Source organism: Bombyx mori, chromosome 13 (genome assembly GCF_030269925.1).
Source record: "Bombyx mori chromosome 13, ASM3026992v2".
Taxonomy (NCBI): Eukaryota; Metazoa; Arthropoda; class Insecta; order Lepidoptera; family Bombycidae; genus Bombyx; species Bombyx mori.
The window spans coordinates 17,451,956-17,471,681 of NC_085119.1; the positions used below are offsets into that span (position 1 = coordinate 17,451,956).

General features: G+C 38.6%; 1 protein-coding gene and 1 non-coding gene across 3 annotated transcripts in view; one reads left to right on the plus strand and one right to left on the minus strand.

The window, feature by feature from the left end:
* LOC101746988 (probable phospholipid-transporting ATPase IA) overlaps nt 1-19,726 on the plus strand; it is a 77,976-nt gene that overhangs the window by 29,616 nt on the left and 28,634 nt on the right. Inside the window, exons 1-2 of one of the 2 annotated variants that reach the window (XM_062671924.1) lie at nt 10,087-10,526; nt 18,891-19,020. In XM_062671924.1, coding sequence (XP_062527908.1) covers nt 10,421-10,526; nt 18,891-19,020 — 236 coding nt within the window. In that variant the 5' untranslated portion in view covers nt 10,087-10,420. Of the gene's footprint in view, nt 1-10,086; nt 10,527-18,890; nt 19,021-19,726 lie in introns of those variants that run through there. The other variant, XM_012691761.4, reaches the window with a different exon arrangement.
* TRNAL-CAG (transfer RNA leucine (anticodon CAG)) lies at nt 4,919-5,002 on the minus strand. The gene has a single exon. It is a non-coding gene; the product is annotated as a tRNA-Leu (tRNA).

A 19,726-nucleotide genomic window follows, 5' to 3' on the forward strand; every position in this document is an offset into this window, starting at 1 on the left:
TCAGCGAGTCGCGATTCCGATCCGGTGGTAGATTCATTCGCGAAGCAGTTGCTCTTGAGTTGTTAGGTCTCCTTCGGAGGCGCTCGGGCAGCTGTTAGCAAATCCCACCCCTCCTGGCTGAGCTTTTGCTCGCCCACCTGTCCTGGTGAAACTGGAAAGGCCACCAGTAATAACTCAATTACAAAAAAAAATAATTATCGAATCGAAATCGAACTCCCAGTACTACCAGCTCTTTATTTCCAGAAAAGTTTCCACCATGTTCGGTATGATGCAAAGATAGCTTAATTGCTATCGGGATTCGGTTGATTTTGCTTCAACGTAATAAAATTAATATTTGTACGCCAGCTGAAGTGCTAGCATTATACGTACGGATAATCCGTTTATAATAACAATACCTTACCTTTCACTAGTGGGCCTCGTCGAGTATTTACTTGTCTACTGTACGGCTCCGCTCTTCAATTCAGGAATTTTTTTTCACATATGCCCTTTATGAATTTTGACTGGCGACTGATAGTGCTGACCTTCCTATTCCTATCTGTGTAACTGTGTGTATAATTATATACTATGTTTGACGTGCTATCAGAAATCATTTGTAACTAGCTGACCCGGCAGACTTCGTAGTGCTTCAATCGATAAATAAAAGACCTAAACATTTGTATAAAATAAACTTGAAACAAACAAAAGGAATCCGTCCGACAGGGAACACATCAAAGGAAAAACAAAATTGTTATTTTTATTTAATTCCGAGCATTATCATATTTATTCACCTTTTAAACCTTCTCTGGACTTCCACGAATAATTCAAGACCAAAATTAGCCAAATCGGTCCAACCGTTCTCGAGTTTTAGCAACACTAACGAACAGCAATTCATTTATATATATATATATAGATAGAAAGATTAAAGATAAATAAATCTTTCAAATGAATAATGTACCAACTCAGTTAACAAAGAAAATTGATATTAAAACCGATATCGAAGAACATCGACTGAATATAGAAAAAATAAGCTCTTCTAGTAATAGAATAGAAATTATGAAAAAGCATAACGTCTATTTTAAAAATACTTAAACACAAAGCGGCGGGCTCCCGCCACACGCCCCTCGCATAATTAATCGGCGGTAAATAAATGATGTCATTTTAATTCGCTAATTCTAACAACAGAATTTGATATACAAATTTAATTTAAAAATCTTAATAGAGCATAGTATTTTCTTCGGAGTCCGAGAGTCGCAGACATAATTAAAAATACTTTTCAATTTAATTTAAATCTCACGTTTTTTTATAACTGTGACAATATTATAGTTGTAATTAAGTCATAGGCATAGCTTGGCGAAGGCGGACTTTCGGCGCGCACTGCGGTACCGTAGGTCTGGTGTAGCCGGTGTGGTGGAGCTCGATGGGGGTTTAGTCGGTAGTCGTTCTGCGGGGCAAGTGCTTCGCGCGCCTTTTTCAAGGCGTAGTCTCTTGCGAGGAATTCGGGGAGGTGGAGGACCTTCTCGTCCCCCTCTTCCTCTCAGGAGGCGCCGGAGTCCGGCATAACCCGGTTCGTTACCCCCCCGGACCGGGTATCCGTAAATGGATTCCCCAGCGTTAAAAAAAAAAAGGTATATATTAACCAAAAATCGTAAGAAAATGACTTTATGAAGCTTTGTGAGCCCGCAGATTTGAGTACCGATCAGCTTAAGAGAAGTCAAATTTTTCGGCTTAAGGGGTGCTTTAGGTGCAATAAAACAATATAATTGACATTTCGACACAGTAAGTAGATAGGTACACTTGTCTGACATTAACTCATATCCATTAAATATAAAAAAAGCGCTTTGTCTGAGCATCTTATGTGTAGGCTTAACTTCAAAAGTGAAGTCGTTGTGGCCCAAAGGATTTCCGGATAAAGTACGTCCGGTATACCTACTCTCATCTCGTACCTCGACTTTCACAATGAAGCAATTATGTCGTGTGATCAAGTATGAACTCGCAAGAATTATACATTGCGGGTACACATTCAGTCAATAAAGTGTTGGGAATGGATGATTTGTTTATGGTTCGAAACTCTTTTTTTTTTTGTTAGATTGGCACAACTATTTGTTTGTTAACTCTAGTTTGGCGCAGAGTTTGAGTTTCATCTGGTAAATAAAGAATTATTTGAGCGTTATACGCGCTTAAGAGAGCCAATTCAACGAAAAGGCCAGATATGTGGAAAGAAAATTCTTGGATTTTACACCACGATAATGTGCCTTTACCCAAGGCGATAATTGCAAACGAATTTTTGACCAAAAACCCGCCAAGTACCATCGAGCAACCCTACTCATCAGATATGACACCAACCGACTTTTTCCTTTTTTACCACTTAGTGGCAATCGTTTTTTTTTTTAATCAACTGGGAACAAATCACGCATGGTCGACCGGACAAATTTAGCATTCCCCGTGCTAGAAGTATCAGAGACTGACAAACATATACGTTTAAATATATACATGTTTATATAATAAACACCCAGACAAAGAGCAAACAAACCTTTTCACATCACACAATGTTTACTGATATGGGAATCGAAACCACGAACCTCGGCGCAACAGGGGCGGTAATTAGTGCGCCACCGAGTCTGTCAGTCAATTTTCATTCGGTAGAAAATATAAAGGTGAATTTGCGGCGAGAACTGAACTCACTTCCGGAAAAAGCGCTGGATGTTTTGACGATTGGAATATTCGTTAGCGTAAATGTATCATTTCTGAAGGAGGATACTTTGAAGGTGATAAAATAAAATTGGATGAATAAGCAACATTTTGTGTGATATTGATCTTTTCCCGGTACTTTCTTGACAGAGTAGTAAGTATAGTCTAGTGTCAAGCATTCACATTTTGATATCTAAGGGCTCAGGCAACCACTTAACACCCAGCGAGCCGTGAGTTCGTTCGCCAATGTAATAAATATAAATTACGGTCATATATACGGGCTGTAGACTCGTTTGTTTTCGACGACAGTCAACAAAACAAGTACCAGTAAATCTCCACAAAAACCTAAGGATTTCATCGACTTAACGGCTTCCTTCATCTTTGAATAAATAATCCTTGATGACTTCAAGTTTCGTAGCCAACAAGGAAGTACTCGATTCGGCGAATTCATTTGAGGTCTCATCGTTCAAAGTTACATTGTTTTCTTTTTTGTGTCGTACGCACGGGTAGATGAGTATACTAGTGCACCAGGGCCTCGAGACATGAGTTCGAAGTCACAATTGTCATGTAATACGGCTATCGTAAAATAAAATCTTCTTCTATCTTCTTCTTCTATATATATAAAAATGAATTGCTGTTCGTTGGTCTCGCTAAAACTCGAGAACGGCTGGACCGATTTGGCTAATTTTGATCTTGAATTTTTTTGTGGAAGTCCAGAGAAGGTTTAAAAGGTAGATAAATATGAAAATGCTCGGAATTAAATAGAAATCACAATTTTGTTTTTCCCTTGATGTGTCGCCGTCGGACGGATTCCTTTTGTTTGTTTTAAGTTTTTTTTTTATACAAAAGTTTAGGTTTTTTATTTATCGATTGAGATACTACGAAGTCTGCCGGGCCAGTTAGTGATAAATAAACTAATCTTCGGAAACGCAAAGTAAATTAATTTTACAAAATGTCCAAATAAAACAATGTACCTACACCTTTACATGGAAACGCGTCAATATAACAACACTTACACAACGTCGGGTTGTATAATCAGCAGGTATATGGCTTCTTAACCTTCGTCGGCAGTCTTCCTCCGGAGCGTCAGAAGTCACCATGCTCGTTCAGATCCTAGTGTTCATGTACATCGCTACGTGCCTTCTATTCTACGTTGCACACATTATAGATTACTATTTCACAGCTTTGTGAATGATGTTGGATATTCCTGCGAGTGTGTCGACGTCGAGTTTTCGGAGGCTCGGTGAGTACTAGCACCTAATACTGTCTCCAGTTCTATCATTACTGCTCGTAACCATGGATTGGATAGTTATATCTCGAGTTTTATGCGATTATTATCCATCAGTTGTCTTCCGCGAGCGCTTGTTTGAAGCAAACACAAGCAGTAGGTACGGAGCCGGTCTCCAACCGCCACCACGTTTTTCATGTGTCGATGATAATTGAACATCACGCGTAACAATGAAGGGTGATGACTCAATAGAGTGATGTTTTAATTGTATAAGGCGGTAACGAGCTTACGTCCCACCTGGCGTAAAGTGGTCACCGAGAGAGTTGGGCTTCTTTTAGAATTTTTCTTGAGTGTGAAATGCAAATTTAAAAATACACTGGTTTTTAAGAGCTGACAGTTTCTGTTTAAGAAAACATAATTATAAGAGCCACAATACTTACTGACACCATATCGTCAGCCTTTGGAAGTAGAATTCAGTTCAATATTTAGCTCGTTCGTAGAAAATGTCAGCTTCGATTCAAATGATAGGCAAAACTAATAAAGAACTGACTGTACATTTTGGGTAAAGCTTAAAAACGTATCAAGTGTCCTGAAAATACTTATTTACGGAGCTTTATAACATTTTATACCCTTTTTTAAAACATCATTGTCATTATGAGTCCAAAGTCGTCCAGGACATAGGCCCCTGCCAATTTAGGCCACTGAGCCTAGTCTTCGGTTCTCATTCAAATCTTGTCAATCACCCTTCACAAATCACCACTCTAAATTGCTAAAATAATTTGTTTTTACTAGCCGACCGACCCGGCACACGTAGTTGCCTGTCTAAATTTCAGTATTTGAGGTATATTGCGAAATATCTCATCTTTTTCCATACTTCCTTAAAAAGTTTCTCGAATTATTAATAAAATTCAATAATATAGAGAAGCCAATTCCGCACTGCTCAGGAGATGCGCTTACCAACGCAGAGCTTTCTTTAGAGTTCTTTAATTCATGTAAGATTTGTAACAAAATAGTAAAAGAAACTGTCAGAAGTGGGATTCGAACCCACGCCCACAGAAGTGGACTGCGACCTGAACGCAGCGCCTTAGACCGCTCGGCCATCCTGACTGTCGTCAAATGCGCAAATCATAGATTCTGTTTTCTTGTACATCCAGTGCAATACCTCCAGTCGATAAGGGACCGTCCGAAAAAATATGAAAATAACGTAAAATTTTCAAGAAAACAAGAAAATATACATCAAATTTTCAAGAAAAATTCCTAAACGAGGTGTCTACATGTGTGTCTGGAATACCTTTTTTTTCACGAGTTTAATTTTTTTTGATAATTCCTTTTTATGATATCTTCAAAATCAACTAAAATCGTTGTTTTTATTATTATTGTATAGCTATAAACTTTGACTAACAGTGTCTAATTTTCATATTTACATCATTTAAATCGATTAAATAGAAAAAAGTAAAAGCCAAGTTAACAAACGAAATATATCAGAGATTTGTGAAGGAATATTTTATCGCGATAATATTCCCGTGAGAACGTGACCGAAGATAGAAACTTCCGTGTTTACTTAAACCTTATCTGGATCTAAAATGTGTCGAACAACTTGGGACTTCTGCTCAGCGGTCATTGGAGAGAGCTGTGAACACTTCACTAGATATCGAAGATACAACTAGGTATGGTTTTTTTTTTACTTATGTGCATTTTGCGTTATTTCTTATTGCTCTAAGTGGCTAGGTGAGCTCACACTCACCTTCTATGTAAATGGCTGCTGCAGATTAACATGAAAACGAAAATTCAACCAGCCTGTGACAAATGAGGTAGAAATTTTAACACCCTCGTATGTAGGTAGGTACTACGTATTATAATAAGTATAATTAGCGTAAGTTCAAAGCGTAATGTAATTACGGATTCTCAATCTCATTAGTAACCACATATCTCTTTGTATAATTTTTGGGACAGGAGCTATCATTACTTATATAATTTTAATTATACCACTTAACACCAGGCGGGCTGTGAGCTCGTCCACCCATCTAAGCAATAAAAAAAAGAAAACTTTAACACTGTCGCAATTCGAGGCTTAATGTACAAAAATACAACTTCTACGCTTCAAACTGGACCCTATGATGGCTTCGTCGATGTTATTCGTGAACCCGTAGCTCATAGGTATTTGCGTATTTATTCAAAATATGGAATGTATCTGTCGTAGGATTTGAGCATCTGTATACATAGTTCCATAATAATGCAATATGCATGTATATTTTAATATCATATGTTAGTCACAATGCTCTATACTTTAGGTATAGATATTTTAAAAAGATGTATAAATAAACGCATATAAGAAGCTAGAACTTCTTTGGCGTAATTGAATTACTCACCGACTCCACATTCGCAGAAGACAGTATTATAGATATATTATTTCAGCGTATAAAAATACTAACAACATGGTCTGAAATGTTTGCAATATAATAATTAAATGCCGCACTAGCGCGCCTAGCATCGTCTCGCGCAAAAAATCCACTCTGATCTGTTTTCTCAAACGCGCTAAAATTAGTACCTAGTACTTTATAAAACCTGAATGACTATACCATCTAATCCAATCTTTATATTTTCTATGATATTATATGTTTAGTTTTCATGGTAACGCATAGCACTTCGGAAATATGTTTTTATTTATTCTATAGCTAAGTTTAAGGTTTATTGTGTACTCATGTGGTACTGTAAGTTTCGTCTAGCTGGTGTGGTGGAACTTGATGGGGTATAGTCGGTAGTCGGTTCTGCGGGGCAGGTGCCTCGCGCGCTTTTTCAAGGCGTAGTCTCCTGGGAAGAATTGGAGGAAGAGGAGGAGGACCTCGATTTTCCTTTTCTCCCTCTTTTTCTCTGGAGGCGCCGGAGTCTGACACAACCCAGTTTGGTCTCCCTCGACCGGATATCCGTAAACCGATTCCTCAGAATTAAATTAAATGTTTATTGTGTACTGGAAACTAGGAATGAATTTCTGTCGTATGTATGTACTTAAATACTACATTCATATTGTGTTCTATAAACAAAGATCATTAATATCACGAAATTGACGTGAAATCGCTGTTGTCCTTATGTAAATGTCCCGTAAGTCTAAATTTCACAAGTCAACAAATAACATCGAACCCGAACTTGAATGTCAAAGGGAAAATAGAGTTTAATTGAAGCTCTAATTAGACGGTTCGCTTATTTGTTCAGGGAACAGGTAGAATGGACCTCTAAATTGTCTAGGGACACGTTTCCATTCCGAAATGGAACTATTTTTAGGAAAAAACTTTTTTTTTTTTTTTAATTTTTTTTTAGAAAATAAGATATAAACAATGAGTCTTATAAGAAGGCTAAAGGTCACCGAAAGAGCAATGAAGAGGGCTATGCTCAGAGTTTCCCTACGAGATCAAATCAGAAATGAGGAGATTCGCAGGAAAACCATAGTAACCGACATAGTCCAAAGGATTGCGACGTTGAAGTGGCAGTGGGCAGGACACATTGCTCGTAAAACGTATGTCCGTTGGAGCCAGAAAGTTCTTGAGAGGCTACCGCGTACCGGGAGACGTAGCGTGGGTAGACCTCCCACAAGATGGACCGACGACCGATTAAGGTTCGCGGGAATCCGCTGGGTGCAGGCAGCGCCGGACCGATCTTTGTGGTGAGGCTTGGGGGATGCCTATATCCAGCAGTGGACGTCTGTGGGCTGATAAGAAGAAGAAAAAATTTATTTAAAAAAAATGCTGACGATATGGAGGTATTATGATCTCGCACAGTCCCACAGGCACAACGCACTGAGTTTCTCAGCTCAAATCTTCTCAGTGGGTTGCGATTCCGGCGGCTAGGGTTAGCAAGTCATCCCGGGTTGAGCCCGCGAGCTCGCCTACCAGTTCGAAAAAAAACAGAATAGTACCTTACGGTTACTGGTAATTAGGTAGGAAAAAACCCCACGGCTGCTTTTTTTGCACAGACGGAAGAACGAGTTCTCAGCAACCTTAAGTGCTGGGCGGAGTCCATGCGTGCCTATCCACCTTGAGACATGAGATCTCAGCCTCAGTGTACAGCTGTTCCACCCTTCGCGGCAGAAGTAGACAGGGCGGTACCAGCCGCTATAACAACACAATTATTGAGACTTCGACGAATCCCCTCCTGGCTGGACTCGAGCTCTGCTTTCTATCCTTCTGTCCTATTGACACTCGACCGAATCAAGTAAAATCACTCCCGCGTCAAAACAACTTCGAAGTTTTTTTATTTTTTTTATTGCTTAGATGAGTGAACGAGCTCACATCCCACCTGGTGTTAAGTGGTTACTGGAGCCCATAGACCTCTACAACGTAAATGCGCCACCCATCTTGAGATATAAGTTCTAAGGTCTCAGTATAGTTACAACGGCTACCCCACCCTTCAAACCGAAACGCATTACTGCTTCACGGCAGAAATAGGCAGGGCGGTGGTACCTACCCGTGCGGACTCACAAGAGGTCCTACCACCAGTGATTACGCAAATTATAATTTTGCGGGTTTGACTTTTATTACACGATGTTATTCCTTCATCGTGGAAGTCAATCGTGAACATTTGTTAAGTACGTATTTCATTAGAAAAATTGGTACCCGTCTGCGGGATTCGAACACCGGTGCATCGCAACAACGATTGCACCGGACGTCTTATCCTTTAGGCCACGACGATTTCATATACCGATAAAAAGCAGTAAATCATAGGTCATTAAATCATTGGAGAATGTTTCGACCGCATTAACATCATATCATCACAGAAATCTCAGTTTGTCCTGTAGAACTGAAACTGATAGACCCAGTATCTATATGATAGCCAGGTTGCATTTTTTTAATTCAGTAGAAAACAAGAAAGGCACTTTCCAAGTGTCCTATTTTAAAAAATCTGATGATGGTGGGCAGACAGACAAACGAGGAGCACATCGCCCACCACCATGTTATAACTATCTTAAGGTCAAGGTCTCAATTAAGCACTAGTTGAACCTCAAAGCATTTCAAGACTAGAATGTCATTATTCAGTTTAGATATCAGTCGTTCAGTTCGCAGACCCGTCCTGGTGAAGATGGAAACACTAGAAAGTCCTCCAGATTAATCAGGGCTAATCTATCTAGCTATCCCAATGAAACAAAATCCAAAATGACTTGTAGTGTTTGCAATAATGCAATAAGTACCTCGTTCATGGACATAGACATGTGTATACACACCAAAGGATTCGTGGAGTTCTTATATTTTAATAGATTTACCATTTGAAATTAAAAATTGTCAATAGTTGGGGGAAAAATTCTCCAGAGGGCGTTACCTGCCAAGAGTTTTAGTGTTGGGAAAGGAAATCATCATTCGATTGTTTGTAACAGCAATTGGAAACCAAAATAGCAAATCAAATCGAATTTAATTTAATTCATTAAACACAGAAACCACATTTAAGTTACCTAATTATAAACTGTTATTTTATTTTCAATTATTTTAAACTTCAATCACACTTGCCTAATTAAAACATAGTAAAAGATGGGTCTAAACGAGTATTTTAACGCTGTTGAGTATTATGACTGTATTGTAAGTCGTTGCCATACATACAAAATTTTGGGAGACTAACTAAATATGTAATGAAAAAAAATATTCACGTGATTTAGGTGAAATGAAACCTTAATGCTTTTTCATAACTTTCAAGATCAAATTTCAATCCAATATTTCTCCCCAGCGATTTACGCCATAAAAAAAGTATTAGTTATCTGACTTTTAAACAAGCAAATGCTACTTTTACATTAGTTAAATTATATGCGTAAATATTATTTGGAGAAATGGATGGGCAAACAATTTCACGGCGTATCTAGTGCTAAACTAAATGTAGATTAAAATCTTCTGTCAATCTTAATTCAAACTTATGCTTAGTTTGTTTCAGAAACAACCTAAGCAACTTGTGCGAATCTGTTGATTTGTTTTAGTTCTGTAAACCAAGAACTGTAATAGTGTAGATGCAATTGACACGAGACTTCACGTCTCGATCTTTGTAGATAGTTTTTTTTATCTGTTTACACCAAGATTCAGTAATGTAATATATAGCAAATAGTAATATATTATGTAGAGTTACATACTGTTTCATGAACAGTTTTTTTTTGTTCAATTTTTATAGCTTAAATCGATTCACGACGAACTTCGTTACAAATGTCAAGTGCGCACATCACTATTGACTATAGTAGGCGGCGAAAATGGAAAGATCGATCGCGGATTCGTTGATTTACGTAGCTGTTGTTTGTGATGACAACATGTATTCAAAACTTTACTGAGTAATTTCATTAGGTGCTCAATGTAACAATTGTAAAACCTTAACCAAAACCAAAAATTATATCGTCCGTGCCCGATATTTTGAAGATGTCCTCATACAATATCCAATGACAGAATCTCTATTTTCGTTCAATAAAAATATTTTTGAACTGTACGGAGCGGTGATAATGTGTGTCAAATTTAGTTTGTATTAGTATAACCCTGTGAAGAATAATATTATTACATCAGTGTCGACATGGCGTTAGCTTTGAGAGAGTACGTGGTGAGCTTCTTGCAGGAGCACAACATTATGGCGCCTTTCTCCAGGTTCTATAGGGCCATGGTGCTCAAAATGAACCAGCGTAAGTACCAGACACGTTCTACTTAGTCTACGAACAGATGCTTTCAAAACCAATTACCTACTAAAAGTGCATGATAATCGGAGATAAATTGTTACAGTTAAACTATACATACTTTACACTGATGGCTTTGAATCCTTAAAGATCTTGATCTCTAACACTAACCATGATACTAGTATTACCGTATCTGCCCTTAAGTACTGTTGCTCTCTGAATCTTGGTCTTGCTGTTTAAGTATGAGTACCTATTATAAAAAAATTCAATAATTTTTGAAAAAATATGTAGTAATTTCATGTTATTATTGAGGGTTAGAAGCTCTTGAAAATTACATAGAAGATATTAAGCTTGATTTGATACAGAATACAAGAATTAAGATTTTACTATTTTGAAATAGACAGCACCAACTGGGGTCTCTGTGGATCTTTTGTTAAAAATTTTAAATGTCATTAATTTATATGTCATGTATACTTTTTGAAAGTAAACTCTACCAGTTTTGAAATGAGCCACAGCCCTGAATAGAACTGGAGAAATAAAATTCGCAGGCTTGTCTTTTTTATATTCTTGAATCTTTGAAGTCATTGCGGCTTAAAAGATAAGAAGCAATGTGTACTCGTATGAAGTGATGTCGGTGTACAAATTTGCTATTTCTGCCACAGCGCAATCATGCATTCCTATTTGTAGTACCTATGAAACAGCTGCTGTGCAATACATTTGAAACCTTGACCTCTTATGTAAATATGGGTGGCTGAATTCACGTGATGTCTTATGGCTCTAGCAACCACTTGGTATCATGCTGGCCATGAGTTCGTCCATTTAATTATTGTAAAAACAAATTATACATACTGTACATACAGAAGAGGGTTGTTCGGATTCTCAATAATCCCACTATCATGGATAATTTGGTACATCTGGGTTTGCGCAGGGACTATGCTTCTCCCTGTATTTTGTACTGTGTGTTCCATGGGGAATGCTCCGAGGAATTATTTGAGATGATCCCATCATTTCGTTTTTACCATTACACTGCCCGCCACCGGAGTCGATTTCTTCAATACTACCTAGAGCTACTGCTTACTACAGTGCATTTCCAGATATCTTTTTTGTCATCCAGCTTTGCAATGACCTGTCCTCCACGGTGTTTCCTAAGTGCTATGACATGTCCTTCTTCAAATGAGGCTTGTGGAGAGTACTTAACGGTAGGCAGCGGCTTGGCTCTGCTGCTGGCATTGCTGAAGCCCATGGCGACGGTAACTGCTCATCATAAGGTGGACCGTCTATAAAAAAAAACAAATTTGTATTTTACATTACTTATGTCAGCCTTAGTTTTTGAAGCGAAAAAACAGCTAAAAGTAAACAAGTTTATCTTTGTGCTTCACCAAGTATGAATGACCACCTTGATGATGAGGGCAGCAATGTCAGCATTGAAGATGTCATGCTTTCCTAACATTAATCAGAGCATCAGCTCTCCATCATATAAAATAGCCATTGTACAATTCGTCGTGGCCTTAAGGATAAGACGTCCGGTGCATTCGTATCCTAGCGATGCACCGGTGCTCGAATCCCGCAGGCGGGTACCAATTTTTCGAATGAAATACGTACTTAACAATTGTTCACGATTGATTTCCACGGTGAAGGAATAACATCGTGTAATGAAAATCAAACCCGCAAAATTATAATTTGCGTAATCACTGGTGGTAGGACCTCGTGTGAGTCCGCACGGGTAGGTACCATCACCATGTCTATTTCTGCCGTGAAGCAGTAATGCGTTTCGGCTTGAAGGGTGGGGCAGCCGTTGTCTATATGCTCCAGTAACCACTTAAAACCAGGTGGACTGTGAGCTCGTCCACCCATCTCAGCAATAAAAAAATTTAATAAAAGAATGGCTGAACTGATTTTGACGGGACTTTCTCTGGCAGATGGCAGATGTAATAAGGAGTAACTTAGGCTTCTTCTATTTTAGGAAAATTCTAACATTATTAAAAAACATAGTAATGTTTTTTTAAGTTCCACGCGGACGGATTCGCGGGTACAGCTAGTCAAAAATATAACTCAGTTTTGGCATTAAAAGCGTTAACATTGAATCAAAAAATACATTACAAAAATACAGGTCAAACTGTAATACGTGTATAAAATGTATGAAAACATAAGTATTTTGGTTCTATTATTTTGGAGCCTTGTCCTTGAGTTCACATGACCTTGTGAGAGCTGACCCGGCACGCGCGACTGATAACGATCATGATTGAAATATTCAGTTTCGGGCCTCGGCGTTGCTTGTTTATGATCATTTTAATTATGCTAACTATTAGAGAGAAAGAGAGAGAGAGAGAGAATAAATACCCTTTATTGCACACCAAAACACAATTAACATTAAAAAAGAGTCAACAAGCAGATACATTTGTACAATAGGCAGTCTTATCGTTAAAAGCGATCTCTTCCAGGCAACCGTTTAATTAACAATTACAATTTAAAATTATACTTTAATAACGGTACAACATTGGAAACTCTGAAAAAATAAGTAAGCAATTAATGTTTGTATTCATGTGAGTTTATTTATGATTATGAATCCAGCCCGAATGTTGAGTTATCTTATCATTTTTTAAATAAATGTGGCAAGTATTGACAGACTAGGGCGTGGTACACCTCGTGTTATTTGGTCACCAAAGCTAAAGACATCACATAGTGAATGCAGCCACCCGTTTTGATATGAAGTCTCAAGAATATAGTGATTCAGCTATCATACCATTCAGATGAGAGTTTTTTAAAACTTCACGCCTAAAACGGATTGAATCTGACGGAATCTAGCAATGTCGTCCTGCCGTCGGTAAAATTAGGGAAAATAGCAATAGAGGTGGCTGTGGTCGCGTGCCGTGCTTCTTTTTTTTTATGATTGAAGGATTACTGGTGGCCCGAAGTCCTTTCCAGTTTCACCAGGACAGGTGGGCGAGCAAAGGCTCAGCCAGGAGGGGTGGGATTTGCTAACAGCTACCCGAGCGCCTTCGAAGGAGACCTAACAGCTCAAGAGTAGCTGCTTCGCGAATGAATCTACTACCGGATCGGAATCGCGACCCGCTGAGAAGATCCGGCGAGAAACTCAGCGAGCTGATTCATGGGTTAGGTTGCACGGCGAACTCTTTGTCGAGTTCGACGAGTACGGTTACCGGGGCCCTAATCCTGCTCCTAGTGTTAGAGCTGAAGGCGTCTGATGCAAAGGTTATTGGATCTGATGGATCCGTAAGGACGTGTCGAGGGCGTCGACGGTGACCGGCCAACGTGCCGTGCTTTGATCAACTACAAGCAATTGTTGATTCAGAATCGTCTGACCTTTTTAAAGTCAATGTTACGTTCAGTAGGTACGTACACGCAATAAATTAGTATTATTTAATGTCGCGTGATAACATACTATGCAGGAAAACTAATTGTAAAGCACTGTGTATGTATGCTTTTGGAAACTACGTAACTGCACGGATATTAGCTGTAAATTGTCAATTAATAATGGTTGCTCTGATTCTGAATGGCCAGAATTTATGTTATGGGTTTTATGTTCACGGTGAAAGTGCGTGAAGATTTTTTTTTTGTTTTTATTGCAATGGATTTATTATGTCAAGGGGTAAAAGCTATTTGATTTATGCGACATTTTTACAACTTTACAAGAGAGCCATTTAAAATTTAAATTTTGAAAAAAAAACATCAATACAAAAAGCCTATTCGGCTATTTGAATGGACTAAACCTTATTGAATTGCAATTAAAAACATTGAACTGTTGATGCTAATACCAAATAAAACGCAACTTTAATAACAATGATAAATGTGGCGTAGAAATGGCGCTTAAATCAAATATCATTCCACTGCTAGATGTGTTTGACCAACGAGTTATGCTGCTCTCGTCGTAGCTATATGAGGATGGAGTACAATTCGTAGTTCCGACCAAGTTTTAAGAAGCATACAACAAACACAAAAAAAACTAGTACTAAATGTGTAAACGAGTTCACGGTCCACCACCAGTTAAGTGACTACCAGAGCCCACAGGAATCGTATACTGAATGTCGCTACACACTTTGATACCTGAAGTCTCTGTTGTATTGTAAACAGCCGTTCTATCCTTCAAACTGGTATGCCCGACAGTTTCACGGCAGGCGTTAGTACAAAACATGCGGAGTAAACTCATTAAGGCCTCTTCGAATGACACCACGAATTATTTGTTCAAAATTTATCCAATACATGTGCAGATACAAACGAACAGTTCCGATGAAATTATAATTCCTCGAGACTTATCCACCATGGTCCGATAAAATTTGAAGTATGTACTCTGTACCCTATTGTGTAAGTAACAATGAGTATTTTGCTCGTATGATAAACGAGACGCTCTGACGTCACCCGGTTTCTTGAAAGCTATATTTTTTTACTACATTAATGAGTAAAAGAACTCACGACTCACGACCCATTTGATGTTCAGTGGTCATAGAAGCCCATAAACAACGTAAAGTGAATACCGCCACCCACCTTGAGATTTGAGGTCTAAATTTCAATTGTATACGACAGCTGTCTGACCCTTCAAAAAGGAAAGCCTGACGGTTTTGCTGCAGAAATAGCCATGGTGGCGGTAACCATGTTACCGACCCGTGCGGGCGTACAATACGCCCGAAGTGGTGACCACGCAAACTAACTTTTACTAGTTTGATATTTATAACACGATAACATTCCTTCATCGTCGCAGTCATTCGTGAACATGTGCTAGTGTTGTATTTGGTTAATTAGTACTTGCCTGCGCGATTTACCGGCACAGTCGCAACGACTCGATTCCAAAACGCCTTAACCCGCAATTAAAATAGTAGCACAACAACAAGCGACCTAAAATATTAGGTACAAACCTTAAAGAGGAGCTAGAAAGTAATAATATCAATTTACTTCCGTACATTGCACAACACCGCAGCCCGCGGCGTTAAGAATGTGACCGCAGACTGGGTACTATGAACCTATGATTGCTACTGAAATACAACGTACCAAAAAAAAACTGATAATTTTAACGCTGGGCAATCTGACTTTACGAAAACCCGACCATTGGATGTACGAGCCGGTTTATGTCGGACTTCATCTAACCTGTCCTCATTCCTCCTTCACCGCACGTCCTGCCTAATCCACCAGCCTCCACTAATGGTGTGCATTTCCTCGAGCGTATTAGCATTAATTAACGTTATACATACATAATTAAAATAATAGATACGGTTCGCTTTGGGCATTCGTTGGTTCGTGCTCTACGAATTAGAGAGTGCTGTTAGCATATTGCACTATTAAGCTGGGGACAATGCAAAGAATAAAAAAATGAGTTGAAAGATCAGACATTGCACTTGCGTCAGTGTTTAAATTAAAATATATGATGACCTAAGACTTCAGCTGACTTATTGCAGGTGGGTTGATGAGTAATCACGTATATTGCATTTGCCTGTGTCTGAATGCAGCGAATCATCAATATTAAATCGAGGTCCGAAATTCGATAAAAAAGCGGTAACTCCGCTTGAAAATGACATACGACATTACTTGTATAAATATGTAATTACATGGCGATTTACTAATCGGAAAAGAGTTAAACACAACGCAGTGAAGTCGTCGTGGCCTAAAGGATAAGACGTTCGGTGCATTCGTATCGAGCGATGCACCAGTGTTCGAGTCCCGCAGGCGGGTACCAATTTTCCTAATGAAATACGTACTTAACAAATGTTCACGATTGACTTCCACGGTGAAGGAATAACATCGTGTAATAAAAATCAAAAACCTGCATAATTATAATTTTAGTAATTACTGGTGGTAGGACCTCTTGTGAGTCCGCACGGGTAGGCACCACCACCCTGCCTATTTCTGCAGTGGAGCAGCAATGCGTTTCGGTTTGAAGACTGGGGTAGCCGTTGTAACTATACTGAGACCTTTGAACTCATATCTCAAGGTGGGTGGCGGCATTTACATTGTAGATGTCTATAGGTTCCAGTAACCACTTAACACCAGCTGGGTTGTGAGCTCTTCCACCCATCTAACAAAAAAAAAATTGCCGAAAATTCGAGATAACTTTCCTTGGAGTGAAACACGGAGACCTATTGGTCTCTCTCTGTTTCACTTAGCTAAAATCAAGGAACGAATAACTAACGCACTGCATCATTCATCATCATCAAGCAGTACCTTCGTGAGCTCTAAAAGATAGCAAATAAAAGTTGCTTTGCTGGAAATGGATCCTTTGACAACCAGACGGTACGCTCACTTCGAACTTTCAATCATTTCTATAACATTCCGTTATATTAATGTTAATTTAAACATATACGCTAAATTCGTTAACTATGATTCCATTAAAATGTAATTATCAATATGAATATATATTGTATTACGTTCATTGGAAACCCGATGACTACAAAGGCTTATTAATGATTGACATATTCAATTTATTGAAACATGACCACAATTGTGAGTGTTAAGGATACATCGAGTGTCAGAATTTGTTAACAAGATTTCTCCGTAACCTTTTTTTGCGTAGTCAGATTCTGGCTCATCAGGAAGCTACTTTAAAATCGGTTACAAACCTCAATTTAATTAGAGAAACAAAAAGAAAAAATACTAAGTAAAGAGAAAAATATGTTCAACTGTTTTGGTACAATAGGAGTTCTTCGAGACAGTGTCACGGCACGATAATCCTTTTGTCGTAGCCGGCACAAGCTAATTCCCCGACCCATAACAGCGAATGTCTCCCTAGACATGTTTTTCGGATTCTACCGATCCACTCTCGGTGCTTTTAAGCATTCCAAGCACCGTTATCGTCGAATGTGACGCAGATACCCATAGACACAACCCACGGAGTTTCTCGCTGGATCTCCTCAGTGGGTCGTGATTCCGATCCCCGAATCACTGTTCTTATTAGGGCTGATGTTGCTAGAATAACCCCTCGAGGTTATTGGCAGTTAGGTAGTAAAAAGTAGGTGTGTTGTGAGCCCGCACGGGTTGGTAGCACTTGTCTGCTTCATCAAAATCGGCCACTTATCACATTCCAGTGCAGTTAATAATTGGAATTTGTTTCTCAAGGTGGGCGGCGGCATTTTAATGCCTATAGGTCTAAGCAGCTCATAAACATTATCAAAAGTCATTAGCTTTGGCATAGTAGGCTAAAATAATTATATATTGTTGCCATAACTATGGTAACCCATTCAAATTGTAACATAACTGATTTTACCTTATATGTTTGACGGTTCACTCTGTAATATTTGCGGTCACTCAGCGAAGTCTTACTGAGAATAATTTGATATTGTTATTGTTTCCCTAAGTAATGCCGCATAGTTATGGGATAGGCGCAGCGTATCCTCTTTTTCCATTTAGGCATACATCATATTTGTATTGACACCCATCTCCCGTAAATCCTCTTTTACATTTCTGCGCATAACATGCACATGATGCACATACCACAATAACCTTCCACTCTTTATTTTCTCTTTCACTGGGGCTACTTGTAGACTTCCCCTGATATACTAATTTCTAGTAAATTAATAACTTTTGATGACTCCTTAAAATTTCCGCAACGAAAACAAACGATATATATGTGTTTGGGATTTATACGATATACGTTATATTGGCTGAAACTAGCATTATATTAACAACGTTACTTCATTATTATAAAATACTAGCTGCACCCGTCTGTTTCGCTGGGCATTTAAAATTAACATTATTATTTCTCACCCCCACAAAGATTCTCATCATTAACGCCCCCGCAACTGGTGTGGGGAGTCCAACACTCATATAAATATTAGCCTATCCATTAAGTACATGTATTTTCTACATGGATAACAAGTTTCAAGTCAATCGGATGCACGGTTTAGTAGTTATAACGGAACATCCGTAAAAACCACCGTAGATTTATATATTAGTATACTCGTAGATGGCAATCACATACTCATTACATGGTATAATCGTCACTACAGACAAATACCGAATATGTTGTGTACATTAGTTCGACACGTACTGATGGAGACCAGCTTAAACTCGTAACCAATTCGTTAGTACCAGTCAACAAAATGAGAGTGCTGATTTTGTTTCTTACTATAAAAAAAGTAAGGAACCTCGTTTATTGTAGTGTTTAAAAGACTGAACTATAAACTACGCCTCGACCTTACCTTGAACGTGGCTCGTCAGCGTGAAATTTTGATGAAAAGGCACAGAACATGAATAATTTGTGTGTCTTACATTTTAAACAAGAAATATGATTTTTCTTCAATGTAGGCTTCGTCTGCACATCAGTATCAGTACGATGTATACTAGTACGATTTTTTTAAATTGAATTGAATTGAAGACACGATAAAATAGAACATTATATACCTACATGTGTATTTTTCTTTGTTCCAGATGAAGATGAAGCAACTACGTCAGGTATCACCGACGGTGCCACATCCGATCAGCAAAACCGTGTCATTTTCGTCAACAGACCGCAGCCCCAGAAGTTCGTCTCGAACAGGATCTCTACTGCTAAATACAGGTGACGCGCACATCATTAGCCTGTTTGTAGTAATGGAGAAGTAACGAAAACCTCTGAACTTGCGAGGGTGACCACAGTACGTTAATGGTGCCTATGCGATTGCCAATTTTCTGAAACTTATGTAAATGCCAATTGTTGTAGGGTTCAAAAGTGTTAGTGACATGTCAATGATCCTTAACTCGTCCGTCAGCATTAGGTATATGAAAAAAATACAACTAGAAATCGCAACGATGCATTTGCAAATTTTAACCGACTATTAATAGCTACGCGATACACTAGATATTGAATGTCCTCGCGTCCTGTATTTACTGCTCATTTTGTCGAGCTGCAGCATTGAGATTGCAATAACGCTAAAAATACTTCTCAAGAAGACGTTTCGATTATTTTTCGAAGTATATAACTTTTGCCTCAAATTATGGACCAGTGTAAATGAAAAATCGGTAGGCAGCGGCTTGGCTCTGCCCCCGGCATTGCTGGAGTCCATGGGCGACGGTAACCACTCACCATCCGGTGGACCGTATGCTCGTCTGCCTAAAAGGGCAATAAAAAATAAAATAATTTCATAAACAAAGACTACTTGAAAATTGCAATAATCCTTATAAGTCGCACAACTAACTCATCTAAGTATTCGAGATTATTCGCAACTGAGTCTTATAATAGTCAATGTATCGCACTAACATGATTTTTAAATCATGAAAATACTGGG